The 22,539-nt window shown below is 40.0% G+C and overlaps 1 protein-coding gene across 2 annotated transcripts in view; it reads right to left on the bottom strand.

Moving 5' to 3' along the window:
* Positions 1–22,539, bottom strand: part of DHRSX (dehydrogenase/reductase X-linked) — a 204,402-nt gene that overhangs the window by 23,054 nt on the left and 158,809 nt on the right. For both annotated transcript variants that reach the window (XM_050331355.1, XM_050331354.1), the window contains one exon: positions 7,160–7,367. In XM_050331355.1, coding sequence (XP_050187312.1) covers positions 7,160–7,367 — 208 coding nt within the window. The remainder of the gene's footprint in view (positions 1–7,159; positions 7,368–22,539) is intronic.

Raw genomic sequence — 22,539 nt, 5'->3', positions numbered from 1 at the left:
TGAGCTTGTCACCAGAGAACCCCTTCGTTATTCACAGGGATAAACTGGCACTTGAGAGACTGAATTCACCTGGTCAACTGTAGATATTTATCTTAGGATAAGACAGGTCCAGCACTACCAGTGACCATGAGAAGATCACTGGACGGACAGCTCTGATGATTTATATTGCAGATACCTATGAACTAGGAGACCTGTCAGAGCTGACTTCCAGGCACGGATACCTTAGATCACTGGAAAAGGGAATGTTTTCAGCTTCTTGGTAGAACTTGGCATTTTCTGTCAATCTTTGAAAGCTCAAGATAACCACCAAAAATTGTGTCTACATTATTCACTTAAGAATTTCTTTACTTCACATTGAAAAGTTTTTCAGTCTCTTTTGACTACTCTAAGTTAAAGACTCACATTCAGAGAGGGGGAAAGGAAAGCCTGTAGATGTCCAAAACTTCCTAAAGTTATTTTTTTCTGTAGTGAGTAAGATCATCAGGTCATGGGACTCTGTAATATAAATTTTATCAGCATTGTTTTGTTATGGACATATTACTCACAGGTAGCAAAACAATGAGGAATTTAGGTAGGCCCTTCCGGGAAAAATAGCAATGGGTCTATAAAGCACACCATACCTGGTGGCAAACTGCCCATGAATAAATGTATATATATATACGTGTGTGTGTGTGTGTGTGTGAATCTATCTATCTATCTATCTATATGCCTGAATATGCACTCCCACAACTTCCTCCTCTGCATCTCCTTATTTTAGTGATTTAATTCCAAACTGCTGCTCACCCATAAGCTCAGCTGTAGGATTTTTCAAGGGAAGCCAGTGGTCTTTTTTCTTAACTTGATTTTACAACACTTTCACATGGAAGACAGAAACTGCCTGTAACTCCTGTTCCTACCCTTGCTGAATGGGTCATTTTACTGGGGCTGCGGTTGTTTCCTCTCTCTTTGTTATTTCTCTGAGAGATAGGCTGATGAGAAAGATTAGTGGCTGCCCTGTATTCTGCTGCCAGTGGGCTCAGGTTTCCAACAGTGTTGTACTATCTGACCAAAATAAAATGGAATTTTAAGCACATGGTGATGGAGGTAGAACTTTCCTGATGCATGAGGGAAAATTACAGTAGTGTGGTGCTATAACCTCTAATTTAAAAGATTATGCTAATGGTCTAGTTGAAATTTCAAGATTCTCTAATTCCTCCATCTTTCAGCTGCTTTTTTGAGACCTTTACATTAGAGGCATAGTGGGTAGCTTCTTTTAAACTGAGAGGAATCAGTACAGAGGCCTTGGCATGTGTTTGATTCACAGGAAATTATCGTCCTCTTTTGTGTTTTCTCCATTTTCAACAAGTCTGACTAGGAATAGATTATCATACAAAGATATTAACCAAATATGTAAGGAAGTACTGCCAAAAAATGTTAGCAAGGAATAAACTGATTGATTGATGGAAAATGTCTTTCCTAACTAGCTGTGGGTTCCGAATATGAAAAGAGTTACCGATTACAGGATGATAGGTGCTGATGTGCTAACACTGGCTAGGCTCACATATTTTCACAATTTCTTAACTGTTTACTTACTCTCTCCAGCTATGGAGAGACTATTTTTTCACTCTTTTGAATACAAATTTAAATACTTTCAGATAAAATTAAATAATCTGCCTGAGCTTTCAGGTTAAATCAGCAATTCTCTACCACATAGGAGTTAGGGATAAACCCTTTGTTACACAGTACAAACACCTATTTTCAGTATGCTTCCGACATTTCAGTTGCTTACCAGTCCAAAACAATTTCACCCAGAGCAAGTACAGCTTTTCACATAGTGCATTGTGTAGCTTTAACTTGTATTTCTTTAGACCATTTTCTAGCTAAAAATGGTCAATACTGCAGGCAACATTAGCCATGGAGACAGTTTTCCTATTCTGTGAACAATTTCTAAAGATGAAAAACAGTCTTCCCATTTCACACTGTCAGAAGGAAAAAAAGAAGAAATGCTTCTCTTTTTTAATCAAACAACTAAAACTGTGTGACAGGACATGAGATGGATCTCTGACTGTACACACGCTTCATTTTTTGCTTACTACGTGACTGTGTTTTGGCATGTTCCAACTAGCACCATCCAAGAGGAAATCTGGGTGTGGTATGGGGATAGATCACACTGGCAGCTGCTCTGAATAAGAGTTATAAACAAGAACTTCAACAGCCTTAACTCTCTCTGCTGCACTTCACCATAATCCCACCAGTTTTGTGCTGTCCTGTACAGGATCTGTAGCCCTCTGTGAGCCATGCACTGAGGCACACAGCACAAAGCCTTCGTTTTCCTGCCATCAAAACATTCTCCAACAACTTCCAACGTGTCTCCTAAAACAAATATTTTTAACTACTTAGGCCTGAGAAAACATGTACAAAAATAGTGGTATTTTGGGATGCAAGGGAACCACAGGTTCAGTGGAGACCAGGATCCAATGCTATTCAGGTATGCACTGAGGGTCAGGCTACCATAGAGGAGTCTGATCCTAATTAGAACAGATACAAAAGGCTCTATGCTCAGAAGCCACTCTATTCAGAACAAAAAAAAGCAGCCAAGCTCCATCCACATACCTCATAACAGGTTGGACCTGTATGCCTAAGAAAGTCCAGGGATTCACATGCAAGAAAAAACCCCAGTTCACCAGAATTTGTGAGCTTAATGGCTGATTATGAACTGGGCTTCTCAGGCAGGTCCCTCCATCTTTCGTTCTGGAATCATTCTATGGCTGTACAAATAATAAAATATTTCTTGGAAAAAAGATACCTATGACTTTGAAGCTTAGATCCCCATACAAATACAGATCCCCCTGTATGGAAAACTGGGACCTGCTTAATGACCAGAGTTACTGGAATAAAGTAGATTGTTTTCTTCTCTATGTTTTTGACCAGAAAATCCTTTTGAAAAAGTTAACTGCAAATTATATATTTCTGCAAGGAATTGTCATTTTGTGAGAAAGGCCCAGGCCAGCTTTATGTGAGGACCACACACTCCCATGGACAGAAGATGATGTTGCTGATGAATTGCTGCTTTCAGCTGTGGGATTTAATTATTCTTATTCTCTACAGCTGGCGTTATTGTGTTGTGATGTGTTTATTTTCTGACATCTAGGGGGGGGGAGAGGATGAAATAAATTTACTACATTCACAATGCCAAAGGGACAGTTTGAATAAGAAATGCTGCAATAAAACCTGCATGACTATGTCCTCTGGCATGAATGATGAATCCAGGTCCTTTAGATCTTGTTTTTCAGCTGACTTACATACTGGAAGCATGTGTTTTTTTAATGTTATAGGAAAATTACACTAACTTTAAGCCTATTTTGACAAGGTGAAGGAAATGTACTAGTTTATATGGGTTGATGTCTATCCAGCCCATGTTCCTGAAGCCTTTCCCTTCATTTTTACAGGCTGGCAGGGTCACTAATCCTACTTACTTTCAGTTTGTCAGTCAATAATCAGTTATGTGGCACTATGTCTTTGGAAATGACAGCTGGGACAGGATCTGATGCGCAGCCTTCCTTGCACAATGCCTGCCTAAATACCAATCTGAGGCAGCTGAAAGGACCAAATACTCTATATCTGATAATGACATGTTCACCAAGCTTATCATAAACATGGTTTTGGGGAAGTTTACAACACTGCTATGTGGGAAATGTCCCTACTTTGATGACATAATGAAGTCATATGAAGTAGAACAGTCCCTGTTACTGAACATTAATGAGAGTCAACTTTTTTTGTTTTGCTCTAAGGCATTTTAATTGTATCACAAGCAGAGACCATCTGGCTTAGGAATGAATATTCAGTATTTGCAGCAGAAGCTGAAATACTTGAGAGGGAAATGGTACTTCCTGGCTTCCAGCTTGCACAGTACCCAACACTAAATCTGGTGTGTTGCACACTTAGCTAAATTGTAATTTGATGATTGATGAATGACTTTTTAGGCTATTATCATCTCATGATTCAGTTATTGTTTAGTAGTTTGGACTTTATGTCTTAAAAAAGATCAATTTATGATAAAATTTACTAAGGGATATGGGAGCTGAAAGGGATAACATACCTCACTGCACTCTGCTGAGGTCAGTTCATCAGCCTTTTTTTCCTGAGAAGTCATAGAGATAGAAATCAACTTATTTTTTTAAGGAATAAATATAATTTCTCCCTTGTGTGTGACAGGTGAAATCCACATTTAGGAAAAATATAGAGAAAATATTTGCAAAGTGTAAATTTAAAGAACAGGTACTGCAGCAGAAAATAACTTCCCTGAGAAAGAATCAAGATGAGAAAGAATGAAATCATCACTTCTAAAGAGCAGGAACTAATTTCACAAATTTTATGCTGTCGCCAGATCCTTTAGTTCGGCGTATCCTATTTCTACAGTAGTGCCTCCTGATCCAGCTTGTTGGGAGAAAAAACATCAAACTCATTTGGTGGAGATTTTTCTGAGCTATGTTTAGAGACTAGGAGATAAATTTTGCAGTTTCGAGAAACTCAGGCTGTTGTAACTTTGAGAAGATTATGTATCATGGCCTATTTACTAGACTGCAGGTTTATTTGTTTAAGTACCTAAATATCTTGAGGCAGCTTTGAGGTGGATGTTGAGCCATCAGCCTTGTCTGCCACACGGAGCTGCCTCAAATATGAGCAGCCCAATGAGAGGCACCAGGCTGCAATCCCTAGGAGGTATTTTACTTGAATGTAACTGGTAGCAGTGCTGGCAGAAATGCATTTAAAGGTAGTGGAGGCTCTGCTGCAATATTTTGGAACTAAATCAAACAACATGTTGACTTTCTCCTGAGGGACTGTGATGTGGTGCATTTCCTCACTGGAGCTCTCTGGGGTGTGCTGGCTCTTACGAGTGCCTTGTTGCAGTGGGTGAAGCAATTTCCTGCACATGCTCAGAAACCACTCCGGCACACTTTAGAATGATAATAGTTAAAGTCAATATGATCAGAGAGCCAATACCTCATTTTCACTGCATTACTGCCATAATCATAGAAGAGAGATTCATAAAAGTGCACTTGGGAACAAAATTCCAGGGGAGAAGAAATCCATACTACCAACTATCAGCTAATGTTACCACACAACTGAATTTTCTTGTACTTTTCTTAGGAGAAATTTACCCTAGTGCATGAGACCAATACAAGACTCTCGCAGGCTTGAATGCTGAATACTACAGCCCTCAGTAGAGCACTATTAAAATTACCAGGTAGGCTTTCAGCGTGGGCTTGCTGTGGAGCTAAACATCTTGCAATGCAGTTCTTTCAGAGCCAAACAAGGCACACCTCTGGGATGAAGCACTTCTGAATACATAGGCATAACCTAAGCAATAAGCAATAAGTAAACAGTAGGAGCTGGAGCTGTAACTGAGACGTCTAAGGGAGTATGGGAAGAGTGAAAGTAAGAGTTTCCCTCTCCTTTGGCTTATAGGAAAAACATATCAAGTGTTACACAAAAAATGTGAAAATCTGATAAATGAAGCATTCAGGTATCCAAACCTGAAGCTATTCTGACTCAAAAAGAAATTGATACATTTGGTTTTCAAGCATTACAGACATCACACTTCCATGAAGATCAGTATGTCTCTCCATTGCCTGTTGCAAGGCAGAATTTCTTTAGAGCAGTATCTCATCCAAAAAATAGGAAGTGATGAGACTATCAGTGACACTACTATTAGGGTTGTAAGTATGAGATTCCCTCTTATGATAAATCCAGTGTCATTTTATGTGTTCAGTTAACATTCCATTCAGTGTCTAAACATTGTCAATATAACACAAAAATGTCTCCCTTTGCACACCAATAAAACTGGGTGGGATTGAGTGCTGTAAACAAGAGACTAAAAACTTACTCTCAGGCAGAGGAATTTTTCAGAATTTTGTCACCTCAGAGAAAATGCTGAGCACAACCTAAACAGCTACATGAAACTCTTATGTTAGCAAGGTGAAGTAAGTCCAGTGAAGAAACACCACCACCTGAGACTGATATTTTAAATGGCAATTAAAAGAGGCAAAACAAGTTTAATGTATACGGTTTGGCAAAGTTGCACTCTGCTTCTTTAAGAATGCATTACATTATGAGCATTCTTATTAGAATTTTATTGCAATATTCAAGGTTACTCAGAAGATAGTATTTTTTTTAAATATGCATTTATTTGCTTACATCTTATTTTACAACTACTCTTCCAGCCTCCAGTTTCATTTCTAAAATGAAAGCTAATGATATTTCCATATCAAAGTTTAAAATTAATTTGCTTTTTGAGACATGCCCCTTGATCTAAAATACTTCATTTTAATTAGGACATTCAATTTTCTCTAATGAAATCAAGTTCCATTTACCTAATCCAAAACTACTTTCTGAAAGAGCTATAAGCAGTACATTCTCTCAGCACAAGCCCTCCTAAGGCTTGTCTGCATGAGGAGATTGTACCTACACAGCTAAACTGATTTCAGATTGATCTACTAAAATCCCTACAAAATGTTACCAATAATTGGGTCTTACCCCACTTCTGGATCAGTTTTATTGAACAGCTTTAAGTTTCCTAATGCAGACCAGGAATGGATAATAGAAAATCAAACACATTACAAATATATGTCAGGATGGAAAAGTTAATTGAAATCTGTCCCACCTCCCAGAGCACAACTGTCTGGACCTGCACATCCTGGAGCACTGCCATCTCCCACCACCATGTATGTACTGCTTCCTTCTTCCCTTTGCCCTCCTCTCTGTAACTTGTTACGTACATGTAGACCATGCCAGATCATGTCTGCTTCTCATTAAGAGAATGTACAAGACATTTCTGAGGAACACTTTGCATATTCTGGTTCCATGTTAGGATGATGTTCTGCCCCTATGCACGGATCAGAGGCACGTGGATAGATCAGGGCAGAGATAATCAGTGCATGGGCACAAACAGTGAAAAGCACTCCATTCCTCTACTGTGAGAGCTCACTCCCTCTATTTAAAGTAAGTGTTTGTTTGGAGGAGAGCCTGTCTTTATCAGCTTTGTACATCTCATCAACATAGAGAAATGCAATAAAGGCTACACATTATTAAAAACTCTGAAACACCCTCAGTTCCTTGCTGACTGCAGCTTTCACAATGCAGGGGCACAGCAAAAAAAATTATTTAAAAAACTGCATACCTTAAACCATAGCCAGGCTGTCATCCATTTGACCACTTTCACAACCCAAAAAACATGCTGGTAGAGATCAGTATTCACTACTCCAGGGTCTACTACATTAGCAGTCACATGGCTTCCATTTGCAGTCAGAAGATGCTGTAGTCGATAGGTAAATAACACAAGGGCAAGTTTGCTTTGGGCATAGGCTCCGTGGGGCGAATACGAACATCTGTACACAGGAGAGAAAAAGGAAGATGCACATAAAAATAACCAAACGGGAAATAGAATTGCACAAACATCAAATGTACCCCATTTTGCAATATCCAGCAAAAAGCTATACATTGAATCATCAGAAGAAACACCTTATCGCTGGCAAGCGTGTTGTTTGCTTAAGTTCTGGTGATTATTCTGTCAGACATCAAGCCTTATTTATGTCAGGGAGAAATACTAAAATAAAATTACACAATACTTGTCGGAATCTCTATGTCAAACCATTTAAACTAGAAATGCTGAGGCATCAATCTCCAGACTGTCATTGCCTTGAGACCCTCAAACTTCTCTCCTCTCTTTCACTCCCCTCTTCCCAAACATACATACCATGTTCCCACCTAATAAATCCATGTCTGATCATACCACTCCTGATTATTATTATTATTTGTAGTACCTACTAGTTGAAAGTTCCTGTGTTTGGCACAGTAGAGATGAGTAAGGTACTCATTGCTCCTGCCCCAGTGACGCATCAGAGTGTGCACAGTTAAAGATACAATAAAAATATGGGCAAGGAGAGCGGCTGCAACTGCAACTACAGTTATGTCCTATATGGACTTTAAGCATAGATGGCTGGCTGGGTCTGTCCCAAAGAGGTATGAAAAAGGCACACAAATTCTAGGAGTTACAGCAAAACCTGCTGAGACTCCTGTGCACCTCTCTCACCTGGATGTCAAATGCGCCTTTCTTTCAAGTCAAGCTTTCTAGGAACTGCTGATTAGTTGGATTTCATTGCATGCAGACAGCAGTACATTTTTTTCTTTTCTAATAAGCAGGCTAGTTTGAGGTAAATTAGTAGGTATGTCACTTAAAATGCTCCTTCAGACTGAGGCCTTAGCATCTACTTCCACAAATTCCTATGCTATGACAATTCACTCCTGTAATTGCTACAGCCTCTCCTCTAACCTTATTTGTGTGTAGCAGAACCAAAGGTAAGTGGTGGCATTACAAACAGCTCGTAGGCAAAGCAGGTAGGAGCCTAAAGCAACAGGTTCCTGGGGACAGTAAAACTGCTTCGGTCCCCATCCACTTTGCCACAGCCTGGGGAAGTGTAGTTGCATGCTGTTGCTCCCCATGTGGAGTCAGGGGTTAAGGCATGTAGGGCAGCAGGACTCTAACCTGCTGGTGAAGGGTGATAGAGGGACACAGACCCAAGAGAAGAACTCTTTTCCCCAGTTCCCTCCTTCCCTCTAGTTGTTGTCCTGCCTTTGGGGTGGCCACAGCTACAGCTCTATCCCCTACACTTTTACCCTTGGTGCAGCAAATTCCTGGATCCGGGATGCTCCTACTCTGCTGGAAAGCCTGTTTATAGTTTTCTGTGGCTGCTACTACATGCAAGTTTTTTTATTTTTGAATGAACAGCAAATCTATGAGTTCTTTTTGTTACCTCATTCTTATTGAACATCTTATAATATCCTGTACACTTCACACACACAGAAGCACAGGATGTTAAGAAACAGGCAAACTCTCTGCAGAGGTATAAGACTATCTGAAGCAATTTAACTGCCCGTGTTATCTGAAAGGACTCAGAAACTTGGAGACACAACAGCAAATCACACAGCTCAGCTACAGGAAGGGAAAGACAGCAACACAACCTCCAGTGTACCTCTTTTCTTTTTTTCTTCTTTTTTGTTCCCGTTCCCCTTTTCTATTCTTGCTGAAGCAAATAACGAACAAATGGTCTACAAAAGAGTTATGTAAATTGAGAACAATAAAGGCCAGCTTACAGGTGGCCCTTGCACCAACCAACGGTCTCAGCTGTAACATGCTGGATAATGTAGCTCCACTGTCATAAAGATATCACCTGCACCTTCGGGCAAAATGAGCTATTTTAAGAATAAAGAATAATCACTGCATGAATACAAAAGTGAATTGGCATTAGTCAGGAAATTGCAGTTACATTTTAAATTCAGTAACGTCCGTGCTCTGATCTGAGACACTCAAAATGTCACCTTATGCTTCATGCATATTTCAACTTGAAGGACCAGATCCTCAGCCACCACAGGCTTCTCTCGTGCACAGCCACGTGAGGCAGAGCTCATGCCACCCCTGGGAAGAAGCACTCATCCCAAGCCGCCTGGGGCAGCCAGTTGGCAGCTAACCCTGGCACTCCTCCATCAGTGCCACCACTCCCCCACTGAACGCAACCTGTGGCACAGGACAAGCTTCCTGAGTTGAATTAGAGTGATCTTGTCTGGCAAGGGGATCACAAGTAAGCATGGCTGGGGACTACTCTAACTTGTTCTGCCTGGGTCTAGTCTGGCCTTCAGTAACCTTCAGATGCCAGGTAAGAGGATGGTAAACTCTCCCCATGACTTCCCATTCCCACATTTTGTGTGAGTGCTGTTTTGACTTACCTTGTGGCAATGAAGCACGAAATACAAGGGCTGGATCCTCAAAAGCCTTGTATTTGCATAGATATCTATGTCAGAGAAACACGAGTGCTAAGAAGATATAAAAAGCTACCCAATCAACGAGGAAGCCATTTATATCACAGTGCAGAGATGCAAATGATTTGCAAGGTAGCAGAGGATCAGACTTCAATAACATACAATAGATTTAAGGATATAAAATTGGATATGCAGAGCAGATCCTTTTGGCAGAAGCCCTGCAATGATTACCTGCTCTCTTCTCATTTTCTTTGTGTGTGTTTTTTGCTTTCCAGGAATCTAACATCAATGGACTACATAAGACAGAAGAATAACATGTGACACAGAACTGACAAGGATTTTTGTTGAACAACTGTTTTGTTTGTGAGACCCTATTTTATGCATGAAGCATAAGAATCAAGTTGTTTAAATGCCACATTGAAAAAAAAAAATCAACACTGGTTACTTGACTTCATTACATCAGTCTTAACTTTATGTATCAGTAGAACAGACCCACCTAGGCTCCTGCACCTATAGCATGATTGCATCCCCCACGCACATATGTGTAGAATCACAGAAGGTTTTGGGTTGGAAGGGACCCTTAAAGATCACCTAGTCCCACATTGCTACCATAAGCAGGGATCTTTCCACTTGACAAAGTTGTTAAAAATCCCATTCAACCTGGCTTTGAACATTTCCAGGGATGGGACATCCACAATTTCTCTGTACAAGCTGTTCCTGTGCCTAATCATCCCCATCATAAAAAATTTCTTTCTTTTGTCCAGTCTGAGTCTACCTTTTTTCAGTTTAAAACTGTAAAATTTATTCCTCTTATGCATGAAATTATCTGGCTTTAAAGCCTATGCATCTTAATCTAACCTGTCTTGGCACTTCATGCTCTGTATGTACCTTTTCTGCCATGAATGAAAGTATAATTGCATGGTAAAAGGTACTGACATTACTCATTTCCACATTTTCTGAAGGCTCTAAAATCTTCTTGAAATGAAAATGCATGCAAGAGGCAAACCGTTGCAAAGCAGAACAACGCTTACCAGAAAACTGTGCTGGCACACCAGTGCACATGAGGTGCCTGTGACTCTTGGACCCTTGAGGACACAGGGTCTTGCTGCTTCACAGTAAGGCAGGCAGGCTCTCAAGCAGAGAAACTCTGCCTCCTAAGTAGGTAACCAGTCAGGCAAAAGACTGGTAGCTCCCAGTGGTATCCATATTGGTTGTTGTCCGGTTGGCTAGACCTGGAAGGTACTGGTGTTCAGTGTCCAGGGATTCACCCTAGTAAATGCTTGAGTGTTGCCAAACAGCATGTGCTGTGATATGGCAAGCCTGCATACAGTCAGCAGCTAGCAAAAGTGTAGCAAGGACTTTGTAGGAAGAAGTTCAGTGGGAAAGCAAGGCATGCCTGGCATCAGCAGCTTTGAAAAGTTCATGCTCACCCACTCATTGGAGTGGGGCTCCCTGTGGACCACTCTTTCTACCACGGAAAACAGTGTTGCCTGGAAGATGCTCCTCCATAGCATTTTGTTGAGTCACTGCTGATAAAACAGGGCAATGCACAACTCACTAAACGAAAACTACAGGAGCAGTTAGGGCAGATAGAATTTAATTAGCTGCTTTGAAATCTAGCCAAAAGAGCAGTAATATACATGACCTTCTCCTTCCTTTGAAAATAACATTTTATTGATTTCATATTGATGAATTAAGGATCAGGATAAGGCAGGCTCTACATTTTGTGTCAAATTAATTTTTAGCAGAAATTCTTACTTTTGGCTTAAGATTTTTTGCAACATAGGCTACACGTTTGAATCGTCATTACAAAAATTAGGGAGAGGAAAAGAAAGAGTCTGTTTTGCATTTTTGCCAGAACAAAATAAGCAAGTATTTAATTCTGGAGTGAATGCCTTGTGGTTTGTTGACTTATTTTATTTTATTTTGATTTTTTTCTTTTTTTCTTTCTTTTCCACCAGAAGCTGATTTTGCTACTTTTCTCCAGGGTGCTGTCTCCAGCAGCACTCTCCCTATGCAATGTATTTGCCAAAAATAATGAAAAGTCAAATTTCAAACTGAAGCCTGCAGTAGCTAATTAGGTGCTTAAATATGAGCTCAGCTGCTATCCCAGTTTGAAAACTGGATCCATGTTTAGCATGTTCCTTGGCAATCCATCTTCCTCTTGCTTCTTTCTCTGGCTTTAGCTGGTCTGTGTTCTGTAGTGGTCTCCCACTTAAGTTCAGTGATCTCATGCTTAGTAAAGAGCATTAGGTAAGTTCAGGGTACCCACTGAGTAACAGGAGAAATAAAACTGCTGCTCTCAGCTTTTTCACTCTCATTAACGACTCCTTTCACACGTGGAGGAAGAGGACATGGACAAACTGACAGCACCCTTTCCCTTCCCCACCACATCTTGCTTCAGCAAGAGGCTTGGAGGACCCATGACTATACTGACTGACACACAGGTCAGCCTGACACACTGAGAGCCGGTGCTAGCAGTGAAGGTTTCCTGATGTTGACCTCTTTCACACCACACGTGTCTTGCACACATCTTTCACCCATCACCATGCTTCCTAATTTCCAGGGTGTTAAGTGGAGGGCAGAGTGCACCAAGATCAAACTGCAGAACAACTCAGCTGCTATGTGCTCCATTAAAAGACAAGTGATGCAAAACGTGGATGACATGCTGGGGTTTTTAATGAAAGGACAGCCACACAAAATTTCAATATACGCCTTAGGATGAATCAGAGAATTAGGCAAAACACAGGCTTGGTGTATTAAAATGAGTAAAGCTTCCTAATGACTTATGTATTAATCTTGCAATACATCATCATCATTGCTTAGTCAAGACTATAAAAGTCTATTATTAAATTCTCATGAAGCTTTCACAGTCTTAAATTTTCTTTCTCCAGGGAATGCAGCACAAGTTTTGATAGATTTTGCAGTTTATTTTGAAGAAGATACAGAATTATATTTCAAAATAAACATGTCTTTGCTGGTCATCATAAGCAGTTTCTTTCTCTTTTCCTATGATAAACCAAAGCCTGAGTCCTAAATGTTGCTTATTAGATTAGAGCAGGCTTCCTAACAGTGTTGCATATATTTATCCTGTGAACACATTTTCTGAATCTCATCAACTGGGATAAAAAATGATACACAGAAAAAGAGAAAAGACAGAGATTGAGAAATCAGAAATGAGGAATGCAGCATCAGTGACTCCTAAAGAGCTCTCATGACCCTGTGATGAACTTGTTCAAAAGGAAGGCTACAAAACCAATGTACAAAATTAGTAGTTCTATGCAGGCTAAAAAGCAAATCCTTCATGTCCTAATTTGTGACATGGACTTTACTTAAGCACCCATAGGACAGTGACACTTTCAGAGCAACCCACCTCACCTTTTCATTCTGAACTATGGACAAAGATTGACCTCATCTCAGAGGTCAAATCTCTCTTCCTGCACTGAGCTCCTCAGTTCCACATGCTGCCCACATGCAGCTCTGGCCAAATCTGGGCTTTCTCTGGCATCTTTATCTTACTGTAGTAAATCAACATTTTTCTTCTTAAAATTAGACTATAAGGGTAGAAACTCAGAGCTGGGAGATGCTCTCTTTCTCTAACAGGCAAAATGTTGGTGATAGTCTCAGTAACTGATACCTCTGCAAATGAGTGACTCCTGCCTTGTGCTTAACCCATAATTCAATAGGAGCCACAAACTGGAAGCTGGATTGTGTTTTGGTTTTGGTTTCTTTTTTAAAGTCACATTTCCCAACTTCCAGCTGTATAAATACAAAGCATTTAGTGACCAGCCCCTTGTTACAGCCCGTGGGAAACGCAGAGGGAACAAAAATTAATTTACTGTCTCTGGAGGACTACATTTAGTAAAGGAACTTGGAATGTCTTTGTTATTAAATCCTTTGTGAAAGGCAAAATAAGCAGAGCCTTGTCATCTTGGGCGTTACTGTCATCGAGATGGAATTAGTGCATCATTTTTTATTTGGCTGATCCCTACTTCTAATGACAGCAGATGAGATGCCAAGTGCCCTCCTGATCTACTGAGCTTTGTTGTGTGCAGTTCAGTTGCTGTGTGCTCAGCACAGTTCCCAAATGTATCAAACATGGACTCAAAGGCTGGACATCTCAAAGTCTCACCAGAATCAGTATCTTTAAAAAAAAGTCAAATTTTTCTATTTGCGTACAGTTGGTTTCAACTGTTTTTGATTATTTTAAGTATCAGTGGTAAATTCAAGTTGTAATTATTTAATTCTCCTGGGAAATATATTTCTTTATTTAGAATGATATAAATTGCCTCTTTTCTATAGTCGGGGTATATGATGCAGTATTAAGTACTTGCTAATAGTTGAAGTGGTATTTGAGCATAATAGTATCCCTTCATTTAATCAAAAATCTCCATTAAAGAAATGAATGAGTAAATATATAAAAGGAAGCAAGATTTTGTATTGCTGCCACCAAGAAAAAGATCAAGGCTTCAAGACCTACTTTCTGTGTTCTCAGGACCTTTTTGAGTGATGGGGAAACATCATGGCCATATATCTTTTCATATTATCTCCTGGATAATCTGGATCTCAGGTTATTGAAGATTGTTACACATCTTGTAAGATTACCTCTTGGATTATAAATGGGGGTGGTACTCCCCACCCACTTGTGGAAAGCTTCCTAAGTCTCCTGCAATAGAGCTTTTAAGTTGAAAGAAGTAATGGGGTTTCTTACGGTTTCTTCTCTTCCACCAGAAGGCACATAGGACCACAAAATGGCCCAGTAATAACTTGAATAATCCAAAATCTTTTTAAAAACCGCCTTAAAACTGGTGTAGACTTTTGCAGACCAGCTGTACATTCTGAGATTTTCATTCTGGGACTCAAAAGGAACTGTAGGGTCTGAATAAGTAAAAAAAAGTGCCGCCATTTCAAATCCAATGGAGTTCACCAAATGTGGTTAGCAGATTTACAGTAGGTTACGTTAGTGTACATGTGAAGATAATTTAAGGTTTCGTTTTGTGGTGAGCTGAACCCACTGCACTGCCTTGGATTTAAAGAGGTGCTGAATGCGTTCTTTAAGACCAAATATTCCCCACACTGAAGGACTGGTCTGTCTTAACAGGGAAAATGTGGCTTGAAAGTACACACATACTGCAAAATCATTTTTCCTTTGAGATGCCTATAACTACTGTGCAGAAAACCCTATGCCATCAATCTCTGTCTACAGAAACAGCAAAATATTATTAAGTCTGGCACAATATAATTTTGAAAATCATTTTCTGTTTGTTCAAACAATTTAGCAACTCTGCTTTTTAAAAGTTTTCTGATGTAGTGAGAAGATGAGTATCACAGCTTCAAACTGAGTGATAAAAGTGACTAACTCCTAGTGCATGCATTAAGACAAGGAACAAACTCATAAAGAAAGACAGCTAGTTGTTAAAAACCATCACAAGAAACCTGTCCCCTTAGGCGGAAGACCTTCATAGGTTAAAGAAGAAATACAGCTGAAATGCCAACAGGTACAGGAGAAATGAAAGTGTGAAATTTTCTGCATCCATGAAATTATTCAGTCCAGACATAGCAAGAAAGGCTTTTGTTTGTGTACTGTACATCAACAGTGACACTCATCCACTGTCAGAAACAACATGGGATGTAAATATGAAAAGGGCCTTTGAAGGGGGGTGGTGTCTTACTTAAGGAACATAAACAAGTCAACTTCAACAAAACAAAAAAACCTACAAGAAGGGAGGAACACCCAAAGTGGTCTATAGCCAGTACTGCAGAGTGGCTATTTGTAAGTACCATAAAGCACAGTGTCAGCAATCGCTTTCTGTACCATTTGGACTTAGAGCTGAGTTTTGGTTTTTGCTTTATAAATTTCCCAACACTGTATCAGCCTGGAACACTATAAACAGGATTTGTAATGGAAACCCAGGCATTTCATAAGAATGGGCATGACATGGCCTGGGACCAGATCACATGAGATCTCTTCCACTTGCAAACACGCCAGAAGCAAGTGAAATCAGGCAGGTTTGGCTTTCCAGGAAATGATGAGAAGTTTCATGTCCAAACCCTGAAAAACTGACACACAGTCACAGAGCTGCTCTACTCCAGCCCCACTGAAAAAAAGAATTAAAAGAAATTGATAAGCAAACTGATTGATTGATTGACTGACTGACTGATTGTGGCAATGCAGATACTGAACATGCCCACCACTCCTTTAACATCACTGTTAAAAGCTCTTGAGCTTCTCCTAAAGGTACTGTGAGCCACAGTGCTCCTTGGTCTGTTGTTCTTGAGAGGCTGAGACAGTGTTGTGTACAGCCCTTCTCCACCTTCCATGGCAAGAAATGCAAGGCTACTTCAGCACCCAATATATGATGAGAACACAAGAAATGGAGCAACAAAGCTACAACTGTATAAGACATTCTGGCAGTGTTAAAACTCCTGGGGGCTAAAATATTTTATGTTTCTAGTGATTAATTTTATTTAGAAAGCACATTTTTCACAACATATTTTTAAAAGAAAATTTAATCAAAAAACCAATTTTTCTCTGCAGGTTTAAATTTCAACTGCTAGGTCTGCTTTTGAACAGATGAAGTTCTCCTTCGCTGAATGAAGAGATTTAGGGTAGGGAGTAGATAAAAGGTTAAAAGTTACCAAATCACAGATGTCTCCCTACACAACACCTCACAATCTTTAATGCATGTGGCAGGACATGTGTGGCTGTGAAGAACAAGGAGCAATAGCAGGGCTGAAGCTGAAGGGGTTTTGTGTAAGGTGAGCTGGTAATTTTGACTGTTTCTCTTAGCACATTATTCCAGGGATTTAAAGGCATGTGTGCCAGCCTTCCCCAGCTATGCTAGGCAGCCCGAAGGAGTAGATACTTTGATGATGGTAGTAGTTAAGGCAATTGAGAGGAATGCTTAAACCTTTTGAATCGACAACCAGGACCTGAACTTCAAAGCTTTTAAGGTTCACTCAGCCTTAATGAGTCTTTTTGCTGACAGGAAGATGTTAAACTAACCTTTCCCTCTCAAGGGTGACAAGCTCTTTCCACTCCCAGTCCCTTTTGCCTTCTCTATCACATGAATGAAATACATTAACTTTCAAATTACCACAGAACCATCTTGCCCTTCTGGAAAACAGCACATCTACAAGATCCAGTGTCATGAGTGCCACAGAGACCTGGCTTCTTCCCACCCAGCTCATGGTGCAGAGAGGTTGGGCACCAGGAACACCCTTATCTCACATACTTACCAGCATGTTGCAATTTTGAACTAGTTCAGAAACACTGGACCTATTAAATCATTAACCATCACTAATAATCTATTGTTAAGATCATTAATTCCTTTTAGACAAGAAGGAATTTAACACTTTGACAACAAAGTAGCTACATTTAATTTCCTCGAATACTGGAAGTCTGGCACTACCTTTGTACACTTGATGCACATGAGCTAAAACTGTCTTTTGGATTGATTAATTGGTTTGCTGATACAGTAGCCCATTTATTTTTTTAAATTTATTTACAGAATTTGAGATCTGTGCCTCCCCAAAATGTACACTCATTTTCCAGGCCAGCAAGTCAATTTTTGCAATTAATGCTAATTGCTGCAAACACAAGGGAGCATTTTTGCAAAGCAGCAAATCCTTTTGCACTTATACAGAAAGTATTTGGCAAAGAAGGACAGAAACACCCTTTTGTGTGTGCAGTAAGCACATCTAACATAGACAGGAAAACTTGATAACCTGCTGCAGGAAGGACATGTTTAAATGAACACAGCACTGTGCTGCAGTTGGTATTTGGTCTTGTCAACGGAACATGATTTATCTTGCAAATAGAACCAGAATATGCAATAAAAGTCACTGTGGGGAAGCTGCTTAAACAATAGAACGCAAACAAAACCATACATTCCTGAAGTAAAATAAAACCTATAATAATACATATCTATTTTATGATCTAGAAGAATCTTTTATGGTTAAAATTTCTGCATTTTCACAGCATGTTATTAAACAACAGTCCAGTGGCACAGTTCTTATATGGAACTGTGAGTCTTCTGTACTGACTAAAATGGATTTACAAAAAAAGGGACAATAATTAAAATCCCTTCTACTTCCTTTTACAAATTTTCCTTTATTATATAAATATTTGGAAAAAAAACCCCAACAGTACTACACTACTGCTATTCTATATCAGCTTCATGTTTGTTTTCACTTGAACTGAAGGTATTATACTTCCAGTTCTTTCAGTCAGAGAGAATAAAGGAACTTTAGGTGACAGATCAATTGTGAAAAGGCACTGGAGGAACCAACCAGGAATTTAAAAAATAAAAGTTTTCCCTAGAAAAAATGTTGACTCATCAAACCATTCTTAGTGAAAAAAAAAAAAATCTGCTTTATACAAATTTTACTACTCAAAAAAAGGAAAAGGAAAAGTAGTTTGGAACTGATGGAGATACCTCACTTCAACAGGATGGCTTAAAAATTAAAGGTTTGGAGTTTTAGTTTTATTGTCATACTTCAAAATCTGAATGCCAGTGTACTCATAGGGATAATTACAAATAAATTAACATTTTGAAATCACTGAAATCAAATGTTTTGGTTTGAAAAATGGATTCATATTTTCCAAAAGTAATACAACATTTTAGCTTTTAGTTGCTGCTCATGGAAAATATTTTCAAAAATTTCAGTAATGCTGACGGAAGAAAATCCTCAGCTTTCTGCCCAAACTTAGGACAACTTTTTTTACCAACAAAGATCACACACACAGAAGAGATGAAGGACACTGCTCATCCAAGAACAGGAGGTCTCCAGCCACTTTACTAGACAGATTTTCCCACCAGTACGTGACACTTTCTGTTACAGTTCCTTATGAACAGCTTAACAGAGGAGACTAACTGGACCTTCAGTTAGTCCAGTTCTGGTCTGGTCTCTTCAGAATCCTCACAGGTCCTGGGCAAAGCTGTTTACCCTATTTTACTCATGTGGCAGCTGGGAATTTTGCAATTCTTTTCATTTAACCTCTATTGTCTCTGACATGATTCATGCACTAGGGCTACAAGGAAAAATATAGAAATTATATATAATATATTCAGCTTGGAGAGTTTCAAAAAACATCAGCTCTTTCTGTAGTTGGAGAGCAGAAAAAAGAGAGAAGTGTGACTAACTCTTCCTGAATATATAGAAGATGCGAACCAGAAAAGAAGCTGTGTTACTGTGGCTGGAGAGTTCATATATCTGTGATTCACAGCATTACAGAGTCCATTTGGTATGCAAAAAGAGAGGATGATGAAAGGAATAGTTAGTCATGGAGGAAAAGCTAGACAGAACACACAAAGATGCTAACCCCTGGGAAAGGGAGCATATTCAAGTGTGATCCGCAGTCTGGGAAAGGGAATACAGTCTTTTTTACTTTGTTTTCCTAAAATACCTTCTTACTTTGGTTGGTAGAGTACTCGAAGGAGTGTCCTTCATCCCACCCTTGAAAGAGTACTATGAAGTTCAGTGCACTGCTCAAGTCTATCTCCACCTAGGTGGATGGTTCATTATTCTTCAAGCTTGTGCTAAAACCAGACAGCCAGATTCTCTTATGACCATGTTTTTTATTCCTCTCACTTTAGAAAGTATTATTTAAGGCAGGCAAAAGAGGAAAAAAGGACATGCCAGCTGTGCTGCTGGAGCACATGGTGTATTACCTTTGCATGCAACTGCTGAAATCACCACTGTTGAAATGCTTGCAGATAGAGGGTGTTTCTGTTAAACTTTCACCTCCCTGAAAACAGTCATATTCAAAGTAGGGATGAAGGAGAATGATTTGCCTTAGGGATCCCCTTGTCGACTCATGTGATTGCTGTTGAAAATGGTCTGGATCTAAAAGACCACAAAGGTGTTTGATGTTCTTCATATATATCCTTCAGCAAAAGAGCTGGGAGAACAGTCAGTGCTCCTGTGTGTTTGCATTTTCAATAACACACATGAAACAAGCTGTGCCCTGCCAGACTGGAACAAGCTCTATCCTGCCTTGATGTACCCATGCTGTGTCTCTTCTACTGGTGTGTGTGAAGAGGGTGGGCAGGAAGGGGGAGAAATAACATTCATAGGGAAGAAATAGGACTGGGGACAGGGGAAGAAAATAAGAGGAAGATAAATGTAGTGAAGGAAACTACTTGGTGGGCAGAAATAAAAAAAAATAATTAGGGAGGGAAAAGGCAATTGAGACAAAAAAGCTCAAAAGGACACAGGTGAAGAAGTAGGCAGGCATAAGGAAAGAGATAAAAAAGGAAAAAAAAAAAGTTAAATGCATAGAATATAAAGACAAAATTAAATTAACCATCTCACCAAAAAGGAGTTGACAAGTAACATGGGGAAAAATCAGAGTGGTAAGATGGCAGAAACAAACCTGAAAGGAAACATGGAAGATAGTACACAAACTGCATTTAACAATGTTCATGGGACAGGCATTCCAACAATTATTTGTTATGGTGTTGCCCTGTGGTCACTGATAGGGGTGACGTCTGGTTTCAGATCAGATCTCTCAGCAGCAAGGACAAATAATGAGGAGAAAAGTACACAACTCTCACTGCCAATCCAGAGTCTCCTGAATGGGAGAAGTATTCCACAGGAAAGTCTGTGGTAAAGCTGAGAACTGAACCTCAGTTTTCTCTCTCCTTTAAGTCAAGACAGTCCTCCACCTTTCTTTCTCTGCTATGTTTGAAGGATGAATCCTTGCTCTGCTACTGTCGCTCCAGTCAGGACACTAGCCCAACCAACATCTAGGAATAATGGACAAGAGTATGGTAAACAATTCAGTCTGCTGCCAGCAGAGAATACAGTCCCCCTTTCTCTAACAGCTACTCCAGATTGTTTTGCTGCCTTCCTGCAAGGTTAGGCCTACCAGCCAATTTGGGAACAAACACCTAAGTTATAAAATTAATTACAGCAACTCAAAGTAAGGGGTAGATAATTTTTAGAATTATTTCCCATTCACATAAGCATCAAAAATGATAGATGGTGTCACTGGAGAACTGCAGCACCAGTGGAACACTGTCCTGTTACAATGTTTACCAAGGGTGTCTCCATTAAAGCTTAAATAGTCTCTGAATGACAAGGTATCTCTGAGGGCCCATGGTGTAGGCAATTTCTGTGTACGATATCCTGCAACAGTCCTCCAGGGCTGCTAACCCACTTGCTCATGCTGTAGGCACACACTCAAACACACAAGTGATCTCACTGTTTTTTGCAGCACTATTTATGGCGATAACAAACTATTCATCTGAGTGGGGGATTATTGTCAGTCAGGCCAAAAAAAAAAAAAAATACCCAGGAGCATCTTCTTCCACCTGAATCAAAAAAAGGTTTAGAGCTGAATTCACACCCTGCTCTGGGCCCCACCTGTGTGCCTGTGTGCTCAGAAAACAGGCACTGCTGCTGCCCCCACGTGATTCAGAACATCCATGTGGGAACGACCAGACAAAATCAGAGTCTGTCATCCTTTGTGGTCCTTCTTAGACCAATAATGTTGAAATGTAAAGGGCACAAATGCTGCAGGTAAATCTAACTGGTGCATTATTATTTTTTATGTCAGACAGGTCATGTTTTTGGTCAACCATAATTTTCCTAACTGAAACATTACTGGTTCCTTTAAAACATGGGCTAATAATGATGAATCAAAGCTAGGGATGATCCTAAATTAAAGAGGCACAGTACAAGACCTTGCTATAATCAAGGAAACTACTGTTATCTAGAGACACAGAACAGTTGTAATTAATTCTGCATGCCTCACTTTAGTCCAAAGACATACCAATAATATTCCCCTTAGCCACCTTGCGTGATGCCATTCAGCAGATGCCCATCAGAAACAATGAATACACACATCAGCTGAAGAGTAAGGGTAATTTCCTGTGGTTGTTTTACAAGCAAGAGATTAAACTGTGACTACTCCACAGAGTTTAAACAATGACTTGTAATAAAACTGATGCCCTAATATGTAATCAGAAGTTTGACATGCATAATGCAGCATTCATATGTAAAATGTCTGCAGTGGAAACAGCCTAGCCCTCTAATTTCAGTCTTTGTTCCAAAACGAAACCTTGGGCCAGATACCTGTGAACACATCCTGAGATCCCTGTCAAAGGATAGAGACAAAATTTCTCCACGGAATTAATGCAGACCTCAGACTGCCTCTGTGCAAGCAGAAGCTCTCTGGAGCCCATGAGAAGACAGGATCTGCTTGAGCCTGTTAGTAAGCATGTAATTGCCACGCATGACTGCATGGGGAAATTTTCAAATTTATCTCAGTTACCCTGCCATTCCTCCCCTAAATGAACCACTCTACACAGTTCCTGTATGATACCAGAGACATTTATCGCATCATTTGATGTCTTCCTAATGTTAGAAGTATCCGATAGACATCCATCCACAGATTTTCTAAATGAAAGCAGTCACACAGAATTTGTCCATGCATTTTAACCCATTTTACTGGATTAAAAACCCCAGGCGGTCACAGCTCAGATCTCAGTAAGCTCTCTGGGAAGCACAGAGGGTGACACAGATAGGAGCTGGGACTCCAGCATTGGCCGTGAATCGCCAGGCTGATGTGTGAGGGTGCAAGGACCAGAGGGATGGGGACAGGGATGGGCAAGATGACACAGCCTGGGGCTGGGAGGTAGATGGGGGAAGCTAGAGCAGAGCTGTGAGGGAGGCTAAGGGCAGGAACTGGGATGTCAGGAGCATTGCAGGACAGGGCAGAGGCCAGAGGCGGAGGGA

This window comes from Myiozetetes cayanensis, unplaced genomic scaffold (genome assembly GCF_022539395.1).
Source record: "Myiozetetes cayanensis isolate MyiCay16 unplaced genomic scaffold, myiCay2020 scf5-8, whole genome shotgun sequence".
Classification (NCBI taxonomy): domain Eukaryota; kingdom Metazoa; phylum Chordata; class Aves; order Passeriformes; family Tyrannidae; genus Myiozetetes; species Myiozetetes cayanensis.
The sequence above is the reverse complement of the archived record's forward strand: the minus strand, read 5'-3'. Positions and strand labels throughout refer to the sequence as shown.